At 39.5% G+C, this 24,484-nt stretch overlaps 1 protein-coding gene across 1 annotated transcript in view; it reads left to right on the top strand.

Annotated features, from left to right (window-relative positions):
* Positions 1-8,386: 8,386 nt before the first annotated feature.
* The window catches only part of TACR1 (tachykinin receptor 1), a 147,889-nt gene continuing 131,791 nt past the window's right edge, over positions 8,387-24,484 (top strand). Inside the window, exon 1 of the mRNA XM_012452131.2 lies at positions 8,387-9,353. Within this exon, the coding sequence (XP_012307554.1) occupies positions 8,965-9,353 (389 nt within the window). The 5' untranslated portion in view covers positions 8,387-8,964. The remainder of the gene's footprint in view (positions 9,354-24,484) is intronic.

The following is a 24,484-nucleotide window of genomic DNA, read 5'->3' as shown; positions in this document are numbered from 1 at the left end:
AAAATTAGCCAGGTGTGGTGGCATGCACCTGTAGTCCCAGCTACTAGGGAGGCTGAGGCAGGAGAACTGCTTGAACTCAGGAGGTGGAGGTTGCAGTGAGCTGAGATCATGCCAGTCACTCCAGCCTGTGCAACAGAGCAAACCTCTGTCTTCAAAAATCCTAGTACTACTACTACTAGTAGTAGATGTTGGCATGGATGGGCATAAAGAGAACACTTTTACACTGCTGGTGGGAACATAAACTAGTACAACCGTTATGGAAAAGAGTGTGAACATTTTTAAAATAACTAAAAATAGATTTACCATTTGATCCAGAAATCCCATTACTGGGTATCTACCCAGAGGAAAATAAGTCATGATATAAAAAATTTTTTGCAATTGCAAAATGTGAAACCAGCCCAAATGCCCATCAATCAATGAGTGGATAAAGAAACTGTTTTATATTTATATATATATATATGATGGAATACTACTCAGCCATAAAAAGGAATGAATTAATGGCATCGCAGTAACCTGGTTGGGATTGAAGACAATTATTCTAAGTGAAGTAACTCAGGAGTGGAAAATCAACATCTGTTAGAGGCCCATCTCACATGCACTGACACCCATAGGCTCAAAGTAAAGGGATGGAGAAAGATCTACCAAGCAAAGGAAAACAGAAAAAAAAGCAAGGATTGCTATCCTAGTTTCAGACAAAAGTCTTTAAAGCAACAACAATCAAAAAAGACAAAGAAGGGCATTACATAATGGTAAAGGGAGTTCAATTGAACAAGAAGACCTATCATATATATATATATATATATATATATATATATGACCTTATATATCCTATATATATAAAATTTCTCATATATATATATGAACAAGAAGATCTAACTATTGTTCATATATATATATACACACACATATATATGCATCACAAGAACACTCAAATTCATAAAACAAGTTCTTAGAAACCTATGACAGATTTAGATAGTCACACAATAACGGTGAGACACATCAACACCCCACTGTCCGTATTAGACAAATCATCAAGGCTGAAAACTAACAAAGGTATTTGGGACCTGAACTCGACACTTGATCAACTGGAACTAACAGAACTCTCCATCCCAAAACAACAGAATTTACATTTTTCTTAACTGTACATGGTACATACTCTAAAATTGATCACAAAATAATCAATAAAACAATCTTCAGCAAATTAAAAACCAAAAACAAGGTTATACCAACCACACTCTTGAACCACAGCTAAACAAAAATAGAAATCAGTACGTAAAAGATTGCTCAAAACCATACAATTACATGGAAATTAAACAACTTGCTCCTGAATGACTTTTGGGTACAATGAAAATGACAATGTACAACTGTCATTTGGTATGACAATGAAATGACAATGTAATTTGGTATACTGACAATCAAGAAATTCTTTAAAAACAAAAAGAATAAAGATACGACATACCAGAATCTCTAGGCACAGCTAAGGCAGTGTTAAAAGGGAAGTTCACAGCACTTAACACCCACATGAAAGACCTCAAATTACCAACCTAACATCACACCTAGAGAAACTAGCAAACCAACCCCCAAACTAGCTGAAGGCAAGAAATAACCAAAAGCAGAGCTGAATTAAAGGAAATTGAGACATGAAAAACCATACAAAAGATTGAGTCCAGGAGTTGGTTCTTCGAAAGAATAAGTAATATGGGTAGATACTATCTAGACTAACAAGAAAAAGGGGGTGGGAGATTAAAGAAAAAAACCACACAATCAGAAATGACAAAGGAAATGTTACCACTAACCCTGTAGAAATAAAATTTTTTAAAAAATCCCTTCAGACACTACTATGAACACCTCTTTGCATACAAGCTAGAACATCTAGACAAAATGAGTAAATTCCTGGAAACACATAACCTTCCAAGATTGGACCAAGAAGAAATTGAATCCCTAAGCAGACTAATGAGTTCTGAAATTGAATCAGCAATAGAAAGCCTATCAGTCAGAAAAAGCCTAGGACCAGATGGATTCACAGCCGAATTCTGCCAGATGTATAAGGCAGAGCTGGTACCATTCCTCCTGAAACTATTCCCAAAAAATTGAGGATGAGGGACTTCCTAACTCATTCTATGAGGCCAGCATCATTCAGATACTAAAACCTGGCAGAGACACAACAAAAAAAGAGAATTTCAGACTAATATCCTGAATGAACACTGATGCAAAAATCCTCAACAAAATACTAGCAAACCCAGTTCAGCAGCACATCAAAAAACTAATCCACCAACATCAAGTAGGCTTTATTCCTGGGATGCAAAGTTGGTTCAACATAAGCAAATCAATAAATGTGATTCATCACATAAAGGAAACTAAAAACAAAAACCACATGATCGTCTCAATAGATGAAGAAAAGACTTTTGATAAAATTCAACATCCCTTCATGTTAAACCCCCCAGCAAACTAGGTATTGAAGGAAAAGACCTCAAAACAATAAGAGGCATCTATGACAAACCCATAGCCAATATCATACTGAATGGGGAAAACTGGAAGCATTCCCCTAAAGAACCAGAACAAGACAAAGATGCCCATTGTCACCACTCTTAGTCAGCATAGCACTGAATGTCCTAGCCAGAGCTATCGGGCAAGAGAAATAAATAGGAGACATTCACATAGGAAAAGAGGTAGTCAAACTATCTCTGTTTGCAGGTGATACCTATAAAACTCCATAGTCTCTGCTCAAAAGCTCTTAGATCTGATAAACAATTCAATTCAGTAAAGTATCAGGATACAAAATCAATGTACAAAAGCAGTAGCATTTCTATATACTAACCACATCAAAGCTGAGAGCCAAATCAAGAGTTCAATCTCTTCAACAATAGAATAAAAGAATTCACAAAATTCTTTTATTTTGTGAATTTATTCTTTTATTAAAAGAATAAATGTAAAATATAATAAATGTAATTTATTAAAAGAATAAATGTAAGATGTAAAGTGTAATTTTATTCTTTTATTAAAAGAATTCACAACAATTCACAAAAAGAATAAAATACCTGGGTATGCAACTAACCAGGGAGGTGAAATATCTTTACAAGAATCTCTACAACAAAACATTGCTCAAAGAAATCGGAGATGACCCAAACAAATGAAATGGCATTCCATGCTGATAGATACAAAGAATCAGTATTGCTAAAATGGTCAACTACTCAAAGAAATTTACAGATTCCATGTTATTCCTATCAAACAATCAATAACATTCTTTGCAAAATTAGAAAAATAATTTTAAAATTCCTGTGCAACCAAAAAAGAGCCTGAATAGCCAAAGCAATTCTAAGCAAAATGAACAAAGCTAGAGACATCACATATCTGACTTCAAACTATATTACAAGGTTACAATAACCAAAACAGCATACCACTGGTACAAAAACAGACACATAGACCATTTGAACAGAATAGAGAGCCCAGAAATAATGTCATATGCCTATAATTATCTGATCTTTGACAAAGCCAACAAAAACAAGTGATGGAGAAAGGACTTCCTATTCGATAAATGGTGCTGGGATAACTGGCTAGCCATATGCAGTATACTGAAACTGGACCACTTCCTCATGCCATATACAAAAATTAACTCAAGATGTACTAAAGACTTAAATGTAAAACTATAAAAACCCTGGAAGATAACCTAGGAAATATCATTTTTCACATAGGCCCTGGCAAAGATTTCACAATAAAGATGCCGAAAGCAATTGCAACACAAACAAAAATTGACAAATAGGACCTAATTAAACTAAAGAGCTTCTGCACTGCGAAAGAAACTATCAACAGAGCAAATGGACAACTTACAGAATGGGAAAAAATACTTGCAAACTATGCATCTAACAAAGGTCTAATATCCAGAATCTAAAGAGAACTTAAATTAACAAGCAAAAAAACAAACAACCACATTAAAAAGTAAGCAAAGGGCATGAACAGACACTTTTCAAAAGAAGACATACCCATGGCCAACAACCATATGAAAAAGTGTTCAACGTCAATCATCATTAGAGAAATGCATATCAAAACTTCAGTGAGATACCATCTCTTATTAGTCAGAATGGCTATTGTTAAGAAGTCAAAAAGTAAAAGATGTTGGTAAGATTTCAGAGAAAAGGGACCATGTATACACTGCTGGTGGGAATGTAAATTAGATCAGTAATTGTAGAAATCAGTATGGCAATTTCTCAAAGAACTTAAAAGAGAATTACCGTTTGACCTGGCAATCCCATTATAGGGTATATACCCAAAGGGATATAAATTGTTCTACCATAAAGACACATGCACTGATATGTTTATTGAAGCAACTAGTCACAGTAGCAAAGACATGGAATCAACCTAAATACCTATGAATGGCACACTACATAAAGAAATGTGGTATATATAACCGTGTAAATGGAATACTCTGCAGCCTTAAAAAAAAAAAAAAAGAACAAGATCGTGTCCTTTGCAGCAACATGGATGGAGCTGGAGGCCTTTATTCTAAGCAAACTGAAGCAGGAACAGAAAACAAAATACTGCATATTCTCACTTATAAGTGAGAGTTCAATGCTGAGGACATATGGACACATAGAAAGGACAACAGACACTGGGGTCTACTTGTGAATGGAGGGTGGGAGGAGGGTGAGGATCAAAAAATAACAAAATAATCTATACACCAAATCCCTGTGATGCACAGTTACTCCTACACATATTATTCCTGAACCCAAAACCAAAGATTTTTAAAATGCATGCTGGTGTCTGTGTATGTGCATATACATGGGCAAATTACAAACAATTCATGTTTTTGCTTTAAAAAGTAATATATAAAGTTGGTATAGGCTCTTAGTCATTTCTACAAAATGTAGTAAATAATTCAAAGAAATAAAACTTTTAAACTTTTAAAACATAAATGAATAAAAATAGAAACACATAGCATATATATGCATATGCATAGGAATATAAATATAATCCACTTCCCAGCAATTCCACTTTGAATCTACTCCCATAGAAAGAAAACACCAGGATGTAGAGAATGTTTATTGTTACATTGCCTTTAGTGGCAAAAACTGGAAACAAAGTTTATTTTCATGAAGAGGGAATTGAATGTATAAATTATGGTGTATCCATAACATAGGAATAATATTTAGCCATTGAAAAAAAATGAGTTAAATCTACACCTGTTGACTCTGACTGAGAAAAACAAAATGCAGACAACAATGAAAGTCCTATATTTGCATTTACATGTGTGCATATTACTTACGTTTGTATTTCTGTCTAGAGAATATTAAAGAGTCTGGACAAACAAGGAAGGATTTATACTACATTGTTAACAGGATTTACTTTAAGATGGGTGGTTCTGTGTTGGGTGTCAAGGAAGATGTTCAGTGAAAAGAGGAACCAAGGAGGGAAAAGGATAAGAAAACAAAAGAACATCAGCTCTTGGAGGGAAATAGCATGTGTAGAAATTTATCTATACATTTGCGCAAAGTTGTAGTGGGGCAATTCATTACTTTATCGATGGGTGATGCTAGATAAGATCTCTCCTCATATCATGGGTCTGAACCAAAAACACCTTCTGCTACTGTATAGCTGAGACTTTCTTTTCTCAATTGTGAACCCATCAACCCATCATGAATATGCTTTTTTTTTAAGAAGAGAAACTAACTTTGACAAGTCCTAAGTACTCCTAAGATACGGCTACCAGCCATGAAAAACCCAGAGCAGAAAGGAAAGCAACCCAAGCCAGACTCATCAACACACCACGGTGCAAATACCCCTACCCGAAGGCCAGGGTAAGGAATGGAGGTGTCCCAGTGCCTGGCACCAGTTCCACAATTTGAAGTGGCCTTGGACTGGGACACGAGTCCTCAGAGTTAGCCCTGAAGCTGTGCAGGATGGAAACGCGGAGGGAAGGCGGGCTGACCTGAGCTCCAGTCCCTATGCAAACCTGGAAGGGGAACAGAGAGAACTCCTGATCCCACCCCGGCGGGCTCTGACCTGTAGGTTCATAGGTGGGCAGTCATTGTGGTACTTTAAGCAGAGTGACAAGGTTTGACTTATAAAACTTTCCCCTAAAATATTCGCCTTCTTTCCTCAACTTTTTCCCATCCTAACTCATTCTTCAGGCTTCTTCGTGGATGAGATTTTCTTCCATTTGTATGGATACCCCTCATTGTCTGGTTAGGTGGCCTCTATCTTCTCCCCTCACTCAGGGCTTAGTCCCTTTGGTCATCATAAGATGCCCTTTTTGTCTAGTTAATTGCTGCTTCTTTCTCTTTCACCATACTATAAGTGCTCGTTCACCCCCAGCCTCAGTGCCCAGCACAGTACCTACTTCAAAATATCAACTTGCTGTACTAATGGAGGCTAAATGGATCAATGTTTATTTTTTAGCTATTTCATATTTATTTTATATTTAGCTTTTATTACATATTACATATTTAGATTTTATTCGATTAGATTTCTTTTTCTCCCCTAACCACTGAGTAAAGTTTCTTTTGAAAACATCAACCTGGCTCCAATGGACAGGGAGAAAGAAAAGATAACTTTAAACAGCTTGGAAGGAAAATTAAAGATAGAGAAGGTCTCTCTCTCTGTCTCTCTCTCTCTCTCTCTCTCTCCCCCCCCTCTACCGCCCCCCTCCCCCGCTCACCGCCCCCTTTCCCTTTTCCTCCCTCTCTCTGTCAGTTCTTTGAGATGGTGAAAGCCACAAGGAGAGATCCAAGGTGGAGGAGACATTCCGTTCCACAAAGAAGACCTCCTGTGCAGCCGCTCCAAATACAGCGGCACTGTTCTCTTCAAGACATCGCTGGAGTTTTCTATACAGTGTTTCCGGGTGCCTAGGAGAACCTGGCAAAGCAAGGTGCGGTTCGTATATACGCTAAAATCCCATGCTCTGACAAAACCACAGTGAACTGGCAGATTCCCCGCCCCGGCGTGGAATCCAAATTTAGCCTGGCATTAAGTGTGCAGTAAATTTCCCAGCCTTAAAGCGCTTCCCGAGAGACGCTTTGCGTGCTCGCGGTACCAGTGCGTAAACGCCGCTCCCGGGAGGTCGCGGGCTTGCGCCAACTCCAACCTGCGCGCGAGTCTTTACTGCCCGTCTGCGCTCGCGTCCCACAGCTCCGAGTCCCCGCAGTGAAAGGAGGGGACAGGCACAAGGGTAGATGGGCCCCTGAGGTCTCCCGGGATTCAGTTTTCCGCGGAACTCGAAAGGCCTGCAGCAGTCTGGCGGGAACACGCTGCGGAGCTCGGCCCCTCTCGCCTTCTCCAAAAGGGTTCAAACGGACTGTCGAGCCTTTCCCCTGCCTCCTCCCACTGCCTGGCACCAGTTCTACCGTTTAAAGTGGTCTTGGACTGAGATACGAGGCCTCAAAATCAGAAGAGGGCAAGGCAGGACGGAGATGGCGAGAGAAGGCAGGCTGACCTGTCCTCCAGCCCCTATGCAAACCTGGAAGGGGAACAGGGAGAAGAACCACCGATGCCACCCCGGGCCCGGCTCTGGGTTGCAGGCTCGGCAGGCGCGGAGGCGGAGGCTGCCAGGTCCCCAGGAGGCAAACGCAGCGCCGCAGTGGGTGCTGGCGGAGAGCCCAGAGCCGCGCGTCTGCGCGGCATGCTGCCTGTGAGTGTGGCTCCTGCGCTCACCAAGCTTCGCAGGGAGCTCAGCCCGGTCCCCAGTGCTTGAGCAGAGGCTCCTGCAGAGGCGTCAGGTGGAGGGCTCAAATGGAGCTTCTGGAACGAGGGGCCATGTCACCAGGGTGGCTGAGGAAAGTGTCCTCAAAGCTTAGAGTCTGTCACTTCCCAGGGGAATCGGCTCGCCCGGGAACGGATAGATGTTTTGCGGGAGTGTTTCCTAAACACAGTCTCAGGAAAGTTGTTTTCGGGACACCTGGACCAGGGAGTCGTCGCCTCTCTCTTCTCTGTAGCTGGAGCGCGGCCCGAAGCGCAGCGCTGGCACGTCGCCCCCACACTTGCCGGTTTCCCATTGCCACAGGCAGGCCTCCTCTGCAGAGCTGTCGCAGGGCTCTCGCAGGGCTCTGGGCTTCCCTCCCTGGAAGCCCGCTCCAGCTGTTTCCCAAATCCTTCCTTCCCCTCCAACACCCCTAGGGCGACCGCGATTCCAGCTGCGGACTGCATCTGTCTCAGTTACTTCCAGGCCGCCTACTGCCCCCTCGCGGAGCGCGTGGGGCTCCCGGCTCGCAGGCTCCCACGGCAAGTAGCAAGCAGCAAAAGGCGTGGTAGCTGCGGCGGAGTGAGACAGCTGCCAACAGCTGGCGCAGCTGCCGCGCTGCGCACCGGGACTGGGGAGTACGCAGCCCCAGGTACTGCCCCTTCCCGGTGACGTCTCTGCAGCGGGTTATAAAAGCCTCGTGCGCAGCTAACTCCCGAGCTGAGCAACCCGAATGGAGAGGTGCCCGCGAAACTGCAGGAGGTGGCAGCGGCAGCAGAAGCGAAGGAAAAAATCTCCAGCTGGACACGGAGCTCCAGAATCCTGGCCATAAACTCAGAACTTTTACAGGTCGCGCTGCAATGGGCCCCCATTGCGCTCCTAAATCCTCACGCAGCACAGGACTTTGCCTTTCCCGGAGCAAGAAGGGGAAATAGGAGTTGCAGGCAGCAGCAGGTGCATAAAGGCGGGGGTCTCTTGGTTCCTAGAACGGTGACTGGTGGAATTTCTTTCCCTTCTTCAGTTTAATTCAAGAAAGATGCTGTCTCCAGATTTCTGAACTCAAATGCCTCCTGAGGCTTGAAAGTGGAGGAATTCAGAGCCACCGCGGCCAGGCAGGCAGTGCATTCAGAAGCGTTTATATTCTGAGCGCCAGTTCAGCTTTCGAAAAGAGTGCTGCCCAGAAAGAGCCTTCCACCCTTCTGTCTGGCTTAAACAGGACTAGGCGCCAGCTACAGGACTCAGCTGCAGAGGGGGTGGTGTGTACAGATAGCAGGGCTTTACCGCCTAGCTTCGAAATGGATAACGTCCTCCCGGTGGACTCAGACCTCTCCCCAAACATCTCCACTAACATCTCGGAACCCAATCAGTTCGTGCAACCAGCCTGGCAAATTGTCCTTTGGGCAGCTGCCTACACGGTCATCGTGGTGACTTCTGTAGTGGGCAACGTAGTAGTGATGTGGATCATCTTAGCCCACAAAAGAATGAGGACAGTGACCAACTATTTCCTGGTGAACCTGGCCTTCGCAGAGGCCTCCATGGCTGCATTCAATACAGTGGTGAACTTCACCTATGCTGTCCACAACGAATGGTACTACGGCCTGTTCTACTGCAAGTTCCACAACTTCTTTCCCATCGCTGCTGTCTTCGCCAGTATCTACTCCATGACGGCTGTGGCCTTTGATAGGTGAGGTTAGCCTTTGTGAAAAGGCAAGAAAGTGCTCATAGAGGACCGTGGCATTGCTATGAGGTTTGGGGCTGGATTATGGGTCCAGCCTCAGAACCTGTGTTCTGAGGGGTTTTTTTAACTGATAGTCAACTGAGTCTGTTGTTGATAGGGAACTTCATCTTATCTAGTTCAACTTTTTTCTCCTCTTTTTTACCCATCACTAATCTCCCTTCCTTTCAACACACACCCTTTTCTTCATTTAACTCTCCTTTCTTCATCTCTTCTCCACTCATCTTCCTGACACTTTCAACTTCTGCTTTGCTCCTTTCCATATGTTCCTTCTCCCCTTTACCCTTAGACAATACCTAGGGCTTGGTCAAAGGACTAGACCCTGGATGGGGCTTTGAAAATTCCTCCAGCCTTTTTATTCTATCAGACAGTCTCTTGTTGCTTTCATGTTTTAAGTACACCTAGAAGATTCTGGGACTTTCTGCTCCTACTGCAACTCTCCGTTTTGTCTTTTTTTTTTTTTTTTTTTTTTTTTGGATGTGAAAGAGCATTTCATCAGTATCATAAGACACTCAGAATTCTAATTCAGTTTACTCTGATGCTAGGAATTCCACAGGTAGAGATCCAGGGAGCTTACCCAAAAGGTTTTCTAAATTTCTCCTGCAATGTAAAATTTATGTGTTTGGCTTGTCCCTATTCACAGAGAAACATGTTTGGCAAAGGCATTCCAGAGGTCTTCCTTTCCTGCAACCAACAGGTTAGGGTTTCCGAAGCTGATTGAAAGTGAAAACGTTGGCATTTTCAAACAATGGGGCTGGTATTCTGGAATGAATGGCTCTTCAGGCAGCAGGCTGGAAAACTGATTATTGAAGCACAGGTCTACTGGTATTATCTCTTTTGTGAGTATCTTAGATCTCCAGTGTGTATGTCTATGTGTGCACAGGGGTTAAATGTTTACCCGGGATGTGAAAGTATGTTTAAAACATCTACCACTGTGATTTAAAAATGGATTCTTTTGATGTTCTACCTGAAATAACTGAATGCAAGAAACCCAAAGAGCTAGGAGGAAACTTCAAAAATATTTCCAAACCACTAACCCTCTTTGCATAAAGACTGTTTATAACTTGCAATTTATTTGAAGTCTTTTTCAGCTTCCATAGTTAATGAACACTTTTAAAATCAGGGAAATCTTCTTTTCCACCCTTTGCAGTGGTGTCCAAATGCTGATTTATTAGTTCCATATTCATCTCTCTTGTGCTTACTATATTGTGTGTAAAGCAGCTCTTATGTGCTTACTATGCTGTGTGCAAAGCAAATTGTGGAAAATCAGTTTAGATTTTAAATGCAGATGGTAAACCAATTATTCAAAGTGGTAGTGAAATGAATTATTTTGCAAATTTATCTTATGTGCTACACTGATTTTCAAGTATTCGATTTGCTGATAGTGAAGTACACCTGTAAATCTTTCTGCATTGACATGCTCCTTTAATCTCACGACAGTTTCCTTAAACTTAAAGAAGTCGATAGCATGATATATAAGAGAATATCAGGGTAGTGAAACCTGATGCCATTTCAGCCTTACACAAGCTCTCATGATGCTCCCTAAATTAGAGGAGAAGATTTTTGGGTTTTTTCTTTTTTCATTTTTTTTCACTGCACTGGGGACTTGACCAAGGAATACCTGCCAGTCAGTGTGAGCTGGAGCATTCAGTAGCTGATGGAGCACCAGCAGACAGCTCTCTCTTTTTGGCTTACACAGAAAACATGTTCTGCAGCCCTGATGTTTCCTCTGGAACTTAGAAGTTTAGGGGTGGGCATCAGAGTCAGCGTATTCACAGTGAATTGGGCAGAGAGCCAGATTTCAACTCCATTGTTGTTTTTCTCTAGGTAACTATCTCAGAGCCCTGACCCTCTGTGATACCTGCTCAGTCAGATCAAAAGGTCTCGGGTGCCAGAGCTCTAGGAAATGACAGCATCAGGGAATGTCACCGTGTTTCCAACATACAAATACAGCCCAGGGAGGTTATCAATGGCATGCTCAAGATTAGAGTTCAAGGTAGAATTAGGGATGAGACTTCAGGTCTCTGTCTCCACGTCTGCCAAGTGCTCCTTCTGTTTTTCCTTGCTCAGCCTGGTGAGCACACTATAAACTCATCCCCTCAGGCCCTCCGATGAATGTATTTCCTGCATGTGTAGTCATCCATTCTCTCCCAAGAATGTGTTAGAAAGAAAGGAGACTTTAAGTTCTCTGCCTGTAAGTTATCTCTCCTTTCTCCAGCATGGAAATGCAGACTTAGAAGAAAGGTTAAATTAGCTGTTTGTATATTCCTTGAATTTTTAGCAGACAACCTTTGAATCAAGTCTTTAAAACTAACAGCAATGTGGTTTTCCTGATTGTAAAACTAAACCTGTTCACTGCAGAGGACTTGGGAAATAAGAAGAGCACAAAAATCCAATCCCCCTTAATCTACCAAAAGCAGCACCTGCTAACATTTGAATTTCTCTTTTATGACTATTACACTTTCTATATAATTTTATAACCTACATTTTTCCATTGGTATTAATAAAAGACATCAATAACACCTCCCTGTGTTATTCGAAGGTTTTCAGAAATGTAATATTAATAGCTTCATATTATTCCATTATGTGAATATGTTATTATTATTTATGTAGTCATTTCTCACCTATTGTATAGTTAGGTGATTTCTAGATTTTTGCTATTATAATTAATACCTAAAAATATTTACATATGATCATTTTGTTTTGCCTTCTTGATTATTTTCTTAGGATAGATCCCAATAAGTAGAATTACTACATCAAATAAAATGAATTTTAAAAAAGCTATATCCTCATTTTAAAGGATTTTTAAAGGAATAGTTGGGTCAAACTATCTCGGTAAACTTTGCCAAATCTCCTATTAGAACCAAAATGTATGCAGAGAAAAAACTTCAGCGGCAGATTTTTCTTGGAAATGGTGCAGTGGGGGCAGAAAGAGAGAGGAGACAAGGGAAGGGAAAAAAGGGAGGGGGAGGGAAGGGGAGGGAAGAGAGAAGAAGGGAGGAAAGGGAAGAAAAGCGGGAGGTGGGAAAGGGTCGGGAGAGGAGGGGAGGGGAGGGAAGAGATATCTCATTCAGAAAAAAATTTATTTTTTGAAGCCCGTGGTTACCTAGAATCTAAAAACATTTTTGAGACAAATATAGGTAAATAACATCAGGTTTACCTCTATCTAAACTCCAAAACAAATACCAGGGATTTTAGCTATTGAAACTCTATAATTTCTCTAACTTGGAATTTAAAAATTCTTTACAATTGTAAAACTAAAAGGTATATATGATGTTTCATGAAATTTGAAGATGAAGGACACAGAGAGGTGATGACTCCCCCCTCAATGCCCTCATTCCCCTCAGCCCCGTTTTCAGGAGTTGGTGACAGTTACTGGTTCTATTGTGATGTTCTGGCAAGCACTGTGGAACAGAATCTAAGAAGGGAGCAGGGGAAGGGAGGCAATCCCCAAGCCCTGCAGGGAGCTGGGGAATGGGCTACAGGTAACCTGATTTGAAACCATGCACATAGCAACGGGAGCAACAGGGAGGCTTAGGCAAGCACTGCCCTGCTGTCACTGCTTCTCTACCTGGTAGAGGCAAGTATAATTTCAGAAAATGAAAGGTAATGGTTGCTCACTCAGACTCCAAATGGGGATGGTCTCCCTGAGACCAAAAAATATACTTGCCCAGAGAGAGTAATGATTGAGGGCAAAAGAGGAATTGAGTTCTCTGAGAGACCTGATAAAGTAAAAGAGGAAACTAGAATAAAAACATGCATAAATCACAAAAGCTTTGTTCTGAACTCTGGTGTCTACCCATTCTGTCCCAGCCATATTTAGCTACCAATTTAAATATCCTGCTTTCCCAGTCTTTATTAGATCTGCAGTCTGTCCTTGAACTTTACCTTTTTGGCTGTACTGGAATCGCATGGTTTATCTCAAAGCAGTCTTCCTCACTCCACCTAGAGGGGGAATTAAATTCCAGGATCCTTTGCACTAATTCAGATGGCCCTGGAAACCCATTACCATTCACTGCCGTGATGCTATGAGTGGCCATTCACTAGAAGCCCATTGGCCACAACTGGCCCTGTCTTTTCCAATGTCAGCATTGATGTGGATCAAAATGGAGTTCGTTATGTCTTAGACGGGTCATTTAGATTTCAGGACCTTTCCTAGAGAGGTTCAATGCCCACCTCCTCTCTGGAGCTACCCCATTACACTCGCCACATTTTCTCCCTACTCCTGGGAGCCTGCAGTGTCCTGAATGGTCAAGGGTGTTACTTTTTTAAAAACTGGCAGAAGTCATAGTTTCAATTGGACACTAATAAAGAATAATTCTCAACATAAAAGCACATGGTACAAGCACAAGACATTGTTACTATTATTGTTGCTGAATTAGAATGAGGATCATGAGACAGAAACATATCAAACTTAGACAAAGATATTCAGTCTATCAAGTGTTGATGCCGTCAAAGTAAGGTGATGTTTCTTAACTCACAGCCTTGTTTCTTCCCTCAAAAGGCTACATATGTGGGCATATAAGACTGATTCAGAGGTAACTAAAATATAAAGTATTAAGTAAAATGTTTCACATGGGTTATACAGATATATACTACAGGAGACAAGAGGAGGGACATCCTGCCCAGCAGTGATAAATGATCAAGGAAGACCTCAAAACAGGGCAATTGAGTTGGGCCTTGAAGAGTAGATAAAATTTTTAAAGAAGCTGATGAAAGAAAAGGAAAGAAATGAACTTTCAGGTAGAAGTTGTATGACAGAAGCATGGAAGTCAAATGTTGCAAAGTGCTTTGGGTCAATGACAGACTGATTCAACTGAAGTGAATTCACAATTGAATCAAGGGATGAGTTGAGGAGTTGCCTGGAAGGAAATGAGAATATGTTGAACTTGATGTGAAAATATAATGATTAGTTGGAATGCCTGACAAGAAACTTGAGAATAGAGGTTAGAAAATGACAAGCCAGGGATCAAAGAGACAGAATGGTAAGAGGAAATAAAATTAGATGGCAATGAAGGGAATGGCCTTTTTCCTCATCCATCCATCCGTCAAATCACTATCGAGCACTTACTGTGTGCCATATTCTGAGACAGTAAGACATTGCCTTTACCATTGTGCTCTCAGTCATTTGGAGATTAACAAGGTCACTAACAGCATATAATCTACTGCAATCAATGCCATGCAGAGGGAGCAGAGTTAGAGCAGAGAACTACGCTTGGGGATTTGGGAAAGACTTCCTGGTAAAAGAAGAAGGAGAAGGAGAGAGAGGGCAATAAGGGAGAGAGGAGGGAAGGGGAGAGAAAAGAGAAAGAGGAGACAGAATGGAACAGGATGAAAAGAAGAGGAGGAAAAAGACAAAGAGGATGAGGGGCAGCAAGGCACAGGGAAATGAACGTGGAGTTTTGTTTTTTAATCAACTTCAAGAACCCTGGTTGGGAAGACTCATAATAATTTATTAATATTCACCATTTGGAAACTAGAAAGGAGATTTTATGTTAACAAAATTGATAATGAGAGCTTTTATTTATGTTCCCTCCGATCCGTTATCTCATTTAATCCTTATGATGCCAATGAGGTTTCTATTTTGACCTTGCAAGAGTGATTATAAACAATTTCTTTTAGCATTGTCCCCCCACTCTCCACCCTTCACAGCTTGGAGACCCATGCAATTTGCTTTAATGTGCCTTAGACATCTGCCTACATGCTCATGCTCTGGGTGGCTTTTGGATGATATTTCATTTAAGGAAAACGGTCATTGGAGACAGAAAAGCAATGTAAGAGTTCTATCACACAAGAGAAAATATTACAGGCCTTTCTGACAATTTTCCACCCAAATAAAAATTCAACCCCACAACTTTCCAAACAGGGCCATTGTAAGAGTACCAAACTTGGCTAAATATTCTACTCCACTTTTCCCATTTGTTAAATTCAATAAATTATTAAATCATCACAAAATTCTTCCTTTTCTTGAAATGAAATCTGCCTTTTTGATTTTGGACTGTTCCTACTGGTCTCAGGCCTCTTCCCTGTAGCAGACTTCCCAGTAAGTATAAGGATAAGATATTAAGCTTATATTTATCTTGAAGCATCTGCCCTCTGGTTAACTGTCCCTGGTTCCTCAAACTTGCCATCCGCATTCATCTCCACTGGTTATTTTCATTTGTTAATGGTCCTCTTAAAAGGAGATGACTAATACTGAGTTACCTTACTACCATCACCCTGTCTAGCACCACCTGCTGTAGGACTGGCATCCTCCCTAGTGACCTTGTTGTCCTCTTTGACTTAGCTCACTGCTTATACTAAAAGCTTCCCTTGACCTGCAAGTCTAGCTGAGGCATCCTTATATTTCCACAGCATTTATCCCATGGTGTTGTAAGTGACTGTACCTTGTTGATCTCTCCCACACCTCCCTGCTCACTAGACTGCAAGCTCCATGAAAACAGGGACCCCTTGTTGGGTTTCCTGTTCCCAGCACTTATCCAAGTGTCTGGCACGGAATAGGTACTCATTAAAATGTGTGCATTGTGAGCAAACTAACCATGCTTCTCTTCTGCACACATCAGCCAAAATTTGAAAACCAGACCCAATGCCTCAAGCAGACCCTAAAGCACACCTATGATGCTGTCCCTTGATGCAAAAGAAAAACTGGGCCAAATTTCTGCCTACCATAAAAGCTTGTTACAAAATAGAATGCTTTTGATTCAGAACCCCCTGTTCTAGAATAACCATGGCTTCTAATTCACACTTACCTCTTCCACACTCCAGTTGATTGAACCCCACAGGATACCTGACCCACACCCTGCCACCTGCAACAGGTATTGTGCCCCAGAAAACTACTTCCTATTGGAGGAGGTGCTTATCATTTCCATCATACCTCCAGTCTACCCAGGCATACTGGAAACTCAGAGAGATGACAATATTAAGCACCTCCTCCATTTTATGAGCCCTTTTCTGGCCTAACTGCTGTGAACCCCCTGGATTTTTGTCTAACACCCCTCACTAGCAGCAAGAAGTGCACTCTCCCCTTTATTTGTCCTTCCTGAGGTGAAACTAGCAGAAACTTACCCTCCACCCAGCCCTCCAAGTCCTGCATCCACAGTAGTTGTATGATTGTTCATACCGTGTTAAAATGCCATAGACACGGGAAAATAACAGTGTGCAGTGGTGGATGTGAGGTCCTATTTATGTGAGACAGACTGGGGAACTGGCTTACATTGCCCCAAACTTTCCTCTTACCGCCTTCATAGTCTTCAATTCCACCTCAGTGAAAGGGGAAATATGAGGCTCTCTGGATGAGGAGCACCAAGGGTGAAGAAGTGCTTTAGTGATGGTCTTGAGACATACTCATAAGCATGAGTTTTAATACAGCATATGAACTGCGCAAGGAAATTTGTCTAAGCAGCCTTGGGCCTGATCCCCTGCCCTTCTCTTGTGTAATCCTTAATCTAATTTCCAATTCAGCTTTATCACTATGTTTAATATTTGGGATTCCATGTTGAGTGCCTTTCATGTCCTTTGTATGAGCATGCCCTTTAAAAACCTTACTCCTAGCCTTAGGCAGTAGAATGGAGTATAGGAAAGAGCCCAGGCTATGGGTTCCGGTGCTGGTTCTACCACTTACTAGCTGTGGGAACATAGGCACCATCTGGGCCTCCAGTTTCCTCAACTGATAAAATAGATATGATGAAACTTACCTTGTAGAATACTATTGGAAGGAGAGAGAGGAAAGATTTGAAAAACCCCTAGCTTACTGCCTGACAACCACTAAAATATCAGTTAATAGTAATTAATATTATGCTCTGTAGTATCACAATCATATCCATTATACATGTCCATTCCTGTCTCAGCCTCCTCCTGGATTCCTTCTACATTAAGTACAATGGCTACAAGGTAAAACATTTATATTCTTCCTCCTAAAGACTGTAGTTTAAAACTGTCCTGACTGGGTCAGCAAATCTCTTGCTAAATGCTTTTCAGCATTATTTCTATCTTTGGAAATATACACCCAGTCTACCAGTAGTCGGTCATTTGGATATTGCATATTGTGGTCCAGAAATCCCAAATGTTCTCTTTTATTCCATCCCCAAAACATTCATTTCCAATCCTTTATGTCCCAAAGTCACCATCCTTACATGGAGAGAGCATCATTTGTTTAATATCTGAATGAGACTATGTTCATTGAAAAATACTCTTATACCTGTGTGAGTTTTAACTGATATTCAATTTGCTGAAGTCACAGTGTATTTTAGCCTTTGTGTATGTCTTATAAATCATGGAAGTTTTTTATAAATCTAGTTTGTATGTGTTAAAGTGTTAAACATTCATTTTCCTTTGTCTTTTGACTATAGCTCAATTAATTTTTAAACACGAGATAGAATATTTCCAACTAAATATTTGAACACCTTTTCAAACAATCAAATCAATCTTACATATTTTCGATTAGTCACAATTTTTTAATAAGCTTAACAAATCAAATAATCTTTAAAAATGTAAACAATATTTATAAACTTGATTAAATTCCTCTAAGCATTTCAAACTATACTCACAAATTGGACACGTCTAGCTTTCTTAAAATCTTCAAATCTCTAACAGGAAGACTTACAAATAGAAGAAACAAAATCTTTCTCAGGACTTACTTAGCTCTTGTAAAAATAATAAATCAAAACTTCTAAATTTAGCATACAAATTATCTTAAAGCATTTCAACCTCCTGAGAATTAAACTGATAAATTCAGTGAATGAGGTTCTCCTGAGCATCCAAACATTGACTACAAAATTAATTCATTAATTCCTCCTAAATGTTATAATCAAAACTGCAAATCTGGTAAGTCAAATTCTCTTATATATCAGATTCTCATTTTCAACAACTTAAAAGCAAATCACATACAAAGCAATGTATAATGATCACAAAACTCACTACTGCATGTGCACTACTTACATAGAAGTATCATTTCTTTATTGCCTATTTGCTTTTTAAAAATGCCTTCTTAGGGTTACAAGGTCATACAAATAGAAGTGGCAGGATAGTCTTCTCTGTAAGAGACAGCTGCAGTTCTGGAATCAAGGGTTGAGTTGGAGACCCAAATCTGGCTGTGCCTCACAGGGTTCTTGCCCAGAGCTGCAGCCTGATGCCTGAGCCCCTCTCATGGTGGAGCTCTGCTTGCCTGATGCCCACAGAGTCTACTCACACTTTTCCAATGGAATCAAGTTTTGCAGTTCCAGTGTAAATCCTTGACTGATTTACATAGATGGAATCATGCACAGCCTCACCCCACCTCTAGTTTGCATCCTTTATCTACTTGATTAAAGTTAACTACATTCTACATTTTACCTTTTTATCAACATGAAAAACATGACCAAAAAAAAGAAAAAAGAATCACCAAGGAATGTGGTCCTTCAGTTTCCTTTTTGAGATTTTGAAGTCATGAAAAATATGTGCCAGATTTTTTCTGAGTGTATCCTATTTCCCCACATAAATCATCACAAATGTATGTGTTGGCTATAACAAAGCTGGGCTCTCAGCATGGTTCCAATCTGTGCTTTTATATAGAAGGTCTACATAGCACCTTCCTTTCCTCTGGTCATGAGATCATCAGTGGCAGGGACCTTCTTCCTGGAGCATGAAAAACACCTAGTATTCTTGAATCCTCCAACTGGATGATTAGAGATTCTTTCTTCATATTAACAGGGTCTCCCCTTCAGGCCAGAGCCTCATAGCTTTTTCATAGTTCTAGGAGTGCTAGGCTTCTTCACCTTCCCTTCCTCTTTATTGCCATTATTTCAGATAATAAAAAATAATCTGCAATGATAGTCTGCTTTTACAGCTCAGCCCAGTGCCCTAAACCATAGATGGACTGATGAGCATTCACCTTCACAAATCACACAGCTGCCTGAGCTCCCAAGGGGAGAGTGTTGAACAGTCATGCTGGTAACACCTCTGTTCTCTCTACTGTAGAATAGAATTGAGACACTAATTTTTAAAAGCCTCATGTGCATATTAAGTGGCATGTGAGGAGATTAGGAGCATAAGCTTAAATATCCACTTTGTATGATTTATTAATTTTATTTTACTGTAGAGAAACATCCACTTGAATAATTAATATGTTTTCATAAAAGGATTTGTCTGACTCTGAAAATGTTTAAACAAAAGAAAACCCAACAAATAACTCAAATACTTTTCTAAATAGTGCCAGCGAGGCAAAGGGAAGTTTTGAGTGCCTTTAGAATTCCTGATGAGAACCAAAATGAATGCAGCCCTGAGTTTGAAATACGAGTTAGCGCAACAACTTAGCTGGGCTCTTCAAAGATAAGCTAGGAAGATAAATCCAAAAACTTTTTATTTTTTGAGACAGAGTTTCGCTCTTGTCACCCAGGCTGGCGTGCAATGGCACGATCTCGGCTCACTGCAACCTCTGCCTCCCAGGTTCAAGTGATTCTCCAGCCTCAGCCTCCCTAGTAGCTGGGATTACAGGCACCTGCCACCATGCCCAGGTAATTTTTGTATTTTTTAGTAGAGACGGGGTTTCACCATGTTGGCCAGGCTGATCTCAAACTCGACCTCAGGTGATCTGCCCGCCTTGGCCTCTCAAAGTGCTGGGATTACAAGCATGAGCCACCACCACACCCAGCCAATAAAATAGAAAACTTCATTGGAATTTTCATCATTTAACAAATTTCATTATTTAAATTTGTTCCTGAAGTTCCTTTCTTTTCCCAGCTGGAATGATGAGGGGTCTGGAAGTTAATGTGTTAAAGATTCAGCTAGATTACCTGCCAAATTAAAGCCACCATAGGTTTTCAATGATCCAGTTAGGACACTGTCATCCTAAAACTTCAGGTAGAATGCAAAGAAGGCACGGATACTATCCCCTTCATTTTTGATGGTTTCCCTCCAATAATGCTATAACCAGCTGGAGTCTGCATTGAGGTGCTCCCCAATCCTGCCTCACAAATGCATGATCCCAAATTACTGCTCCATTCCCTTCACAGCCAATCCAATTTAGTAAGTTGAGTCGAACCAAGAGAAGAGCAACTAATTAAAATCACACTGAGGTATGAACAATATGGACATCTTTCTATCTCCCAGGTCCCATTTGTATGTTAAAATGGGAATGTGCTCATTCTAGTTACCTACTCCTTGAACAGGAAAGACTGTGGAGAATTAAAACAAACTTAGTCCTCGGGACTGTGCCAATACGGAATGTAAGAGGGCTGGAGTTTAGGTAATACAGAGTATGGCTTTCAAAAAATAGTTCCAGCTATCCACCAAGGGGTCTGCTGGAGGATACTAGGGGTCTGTCACCACGAGCCCAGACTTCTGTTGAAAGGCCTTCTCCTGTCACAGGTGGAATTATCTCTGCCCTGAGGTGCTAGTGAACTCACATTTGTTTGGCTATTTGCTTCTGCCTTCTTCAGACTTCTTATAAGTCCTAATTGTCTTGATACATCTGTAATATCTTTACAACCTGGAAAGATGTTAAGGGTATTTGGAATAGATTATTATCAGCCAGTTCAGTGGGTTGGGGTTAAGGGCAGCAAGGCAGTGCTGCTGAGATGGCCAAAGCAGATTCTTCACCTCTCCTGCGTCTTCATCAATGACTGTGTGCTGTTTACAAATCCTGGGGCGAGGGCCAGTTTTCCAAGAGCTGGGCTTTCTGCCAGGGTCTGTCTGGACCCACACGTCGTCTGGAAACATTCATCATTTTTTGTCTGCATCTTTCCTTTATTTTTTTCTCTCTACACCTGGATAAAAATTCTTTGCTTCATTTCCTCCCAATCCTTCCTCAGCATTTTGAAAATAGCACAGCTTCAATAAATGTCAATGACTGAAAAATGAAGATGAAGCAGATGAAAACAAAGACCGCAGTATATAAAACAGTTGATGAGTACAGCAATAGAAAAAATGCAAATTACTAACATTCTGATTAAGCAGATGAGTCCAGAAAGATCCTGAAAGGATTCTTGAGACTGTTCATTTAGGTAAGAACTTAAGCCACCTTTTTTTTTTTTAAGAAAAATAACTTACGGAATATTACCTGCATAACTCCAGTGTTTTTCTGATCACATTTTAAAGTATAGTTTAAATAATACAATATTACATATTTATTAAAGAGAATTAGCAATTTACAGAAAAATAGTTTAAGAAAAATAAATGCAAAATCAACCCTCATCTCACTGCCCAAGCACTGTTGTCAATTATTAGGCATTATTTCATGCCGAGACTTTCTTTCTATTCATAGAATCTTCATAATTATAGTCCTATAGCATATGCAATTTTATTTTTGTTTTACATAATGAAATAAGATATATTTTATGTAATAAACTTTCTCCTGTAAGATCATGCCAAGTGGTTACAAAGTATCATAATTCAAAGAATCCCTCATCCTTAAACACTGGGGGGTGTTTCGAGTTTTTGCTACAATATATAATTTGTCATCACTATGTTTCAGCAAAACCAGCACACACGGATGATTATTAGGATAAATTCTTAGAAGAAAAATTGTCTGTTCAGAGTGTTAGCCATCTTAAGCTTTTTCTTCATTCTGTTAAATCAGTCTTCAGAAAGCTTTAGTAATTGCAGCGTGAATCAGAATATATAGATCCAACATATTGGAGTATTCCTTTATTCATATTCCTAACAATTTTACAAAAATCTTTTCCAATTTAAAAGATTAAAATATTAGTTATGTTTGCATTTCCTACTAGTATATTTTAATATATTTATTAGTCCTTTGTATTTGTGAATTAATAGTTTTAAATTTAAATCTTAATTTTTAAATTTCATATTGAATTGCAAAAACTGTCTCGAACTCCTGACCTCAGGTGATCCGCCTGTCTCAGCCTCCCAAAGTGCTGGGATTACAGGCATGAACCACCATGCCCGGCTGAATTGCAGAAACTGTATATAAAGCCTATAACCTTTTGACTGTCATGTAATCCAAAAATTTTTCATATTTCAGGTTAAAATGTTCATTTTTTCAGAGACTATTTCATATTATTTTGTTATGTCCATCTTCCTTTTCTTTCATGCTTTTTCCCTTTGTTATTATGCTTAAAAAGGCCTCTCTCAAACCAAAAGTAGGCAAATATGAATAATTTCATTTACTGTACTTTCATGATTTTGAAGTTCTTATTAAATCTCCACTCCAATAATTTAATATAATTAGATATAATAAATATATTTTATATTATTATATTATGATATTTTATATTGTTATATATTTTATATTGTATTATATTTAAAACTATTAATTCACAATATACTAATATAAAAGAGGTCTCTTTTTTAAATGCCATATATGTTTATCATGTTGTTCAAAAATCATTTATTGACTGATCATTTCCCTACAGATTTGAAGTATTACTTTTGTCCTACAATGAATGTTATTTATATTTAGGCTTTCCCTGACCTATCTACTTTGTTGACTATTTCTTTAATTGTATCAACATGCATATATGCTTCCTGATAAACTCTTGATTCATAATCTAAAATGCCCCTATGGATAAGTTCTGATGACATTTTTATTGAAAATACAGTAGATGCATTAATTTTCAAAATTAGCTTTGGAAAGAATTGTTAGCATATCAAGTTTTTTTTCAGGGTATAAACATGATGCATATTCTATGTAGTTGAGCTTTTAATATGCTTTCTTATATAGTTTTTTTTACATTTTTCTTCTATAGATTCTACACTTTTTTTAAAGTTTTGTTATATATTGCGTAATGCATAATATAGAAGCTAATATACATTTCTATTATTGCATATGTTGTATATAAATTATATATATATAAATTTAACATTTTTGGTTGCTAATGAAAATACAAAATTTCCGCTTTCTTTTTTCTAATGGATTATTATTAGTGCATTAGAAAGCTATTGATTTTTTAATAGTTATTTTGAAACCAGCTATCTTAATAAGTCCTGTAATTCAATTTAAGTTCTAATGATTTTTCTGTTATTTTTCTCAGATTCTCCTCAGATAATGGCATAGTCTATAAATCATTATCACTTTTAATCTTACATCTGGTGTCTGTGTCCTTTTTTTTTAATTAGAGCTTTTAGAACAAGTTAATTAAAGCTCATGACAGTAAGCACCTTTTTTTAACCTCTGATGGTAATCAAAGGTTAAAATCATTGTTAAATATGTTGCCCATTGGCTGAAGACAGACATTTTAAAATTACGTCATTCAATGTCTAGTTTACTAAAAGATTTCATCAAATCCAGATATTTAATTTATCAATTGTGTTTTCGGCATCTATCAATAGCTTTTTTCCCTATTGCTTACTTCCCTAATCTTCAACTGTTCTAGAACTCCTAGAATAAACAATACTTGATCTTGTGCTTTACTGTTTTAGCACACTACTAGATTTACTTGCTAATATTTCATTTACAGTTTTACATATTTGCTATAAAGTACAACTCACATAAGGTTTAATTTTTTCAATGCTATCTTTTCAAGTTTAGGTTTAGGGCCATGAATAAGTGAAATAAGTATTTTCTAAAATTCTGTTGGCTGAAATAAGTGAACTTCAGTGAGAAGTTTTTCTTCCAATCAATTTCCTAAATAATATCAATTCTTTATTTTTCCCTGTTTACTCATCACACAGTAGCACAGGGCTTTTGCTGAGCCTTTCAGGTGAAGCAAAAGAATAAAAGAAATAACACAATACATTATTGACACAGAAAACTAATGGGAATGGAATCTTCACAGTAGTTTGAGGATTTTACTCCCTCAGCTTAGGAGCTTTGCCAGACAAGTACATAAATGCAAAGAACGAACCCAGCTGTGTACTCCTCTCTAGGGTGATCAAGGCAAAAGCCAGCTCCCGGCAGAGCAGTGGGGGGAGTCCCGCAGCAGTTAGTGAGCAGAAGCTCCTCAGTTAGAGTCAGAGGCTGAGCCTTGGTGCTCCATCTTTTTTCTGCCGTAGTACATGGTATCCCAGGAGACACATCCTCATGGGCAGACACAGATTTTGACAAAAGCCAGGGAAATGTAACAGATAAACAAAGTATAGCACTGCAGACTTTTTCACTTGGCTGTGCATTTTGTAAGACATTTGACAAGAGTGTGATAAATATA

This window comes from Aotus nancymaae, unplaced genomic scaffold (genome assembly GCF_030222135.1).
Source record: "Aotus nancymaae isolate 86718 unplaced genomic scaffold, 86718_ANA_hifiasm-v0.15.2.pri h1tg000017l, whole genome shotgun sequence".
Lineage (NCBI taxonomy): Eukaryota > Metazoa > Chordata > Mammalia > Primates > Aotidae > Aotus > Aotus nancymaae.
This window is presented reverse-complemented; position numbering and strand designations above follow the sequence as displayed.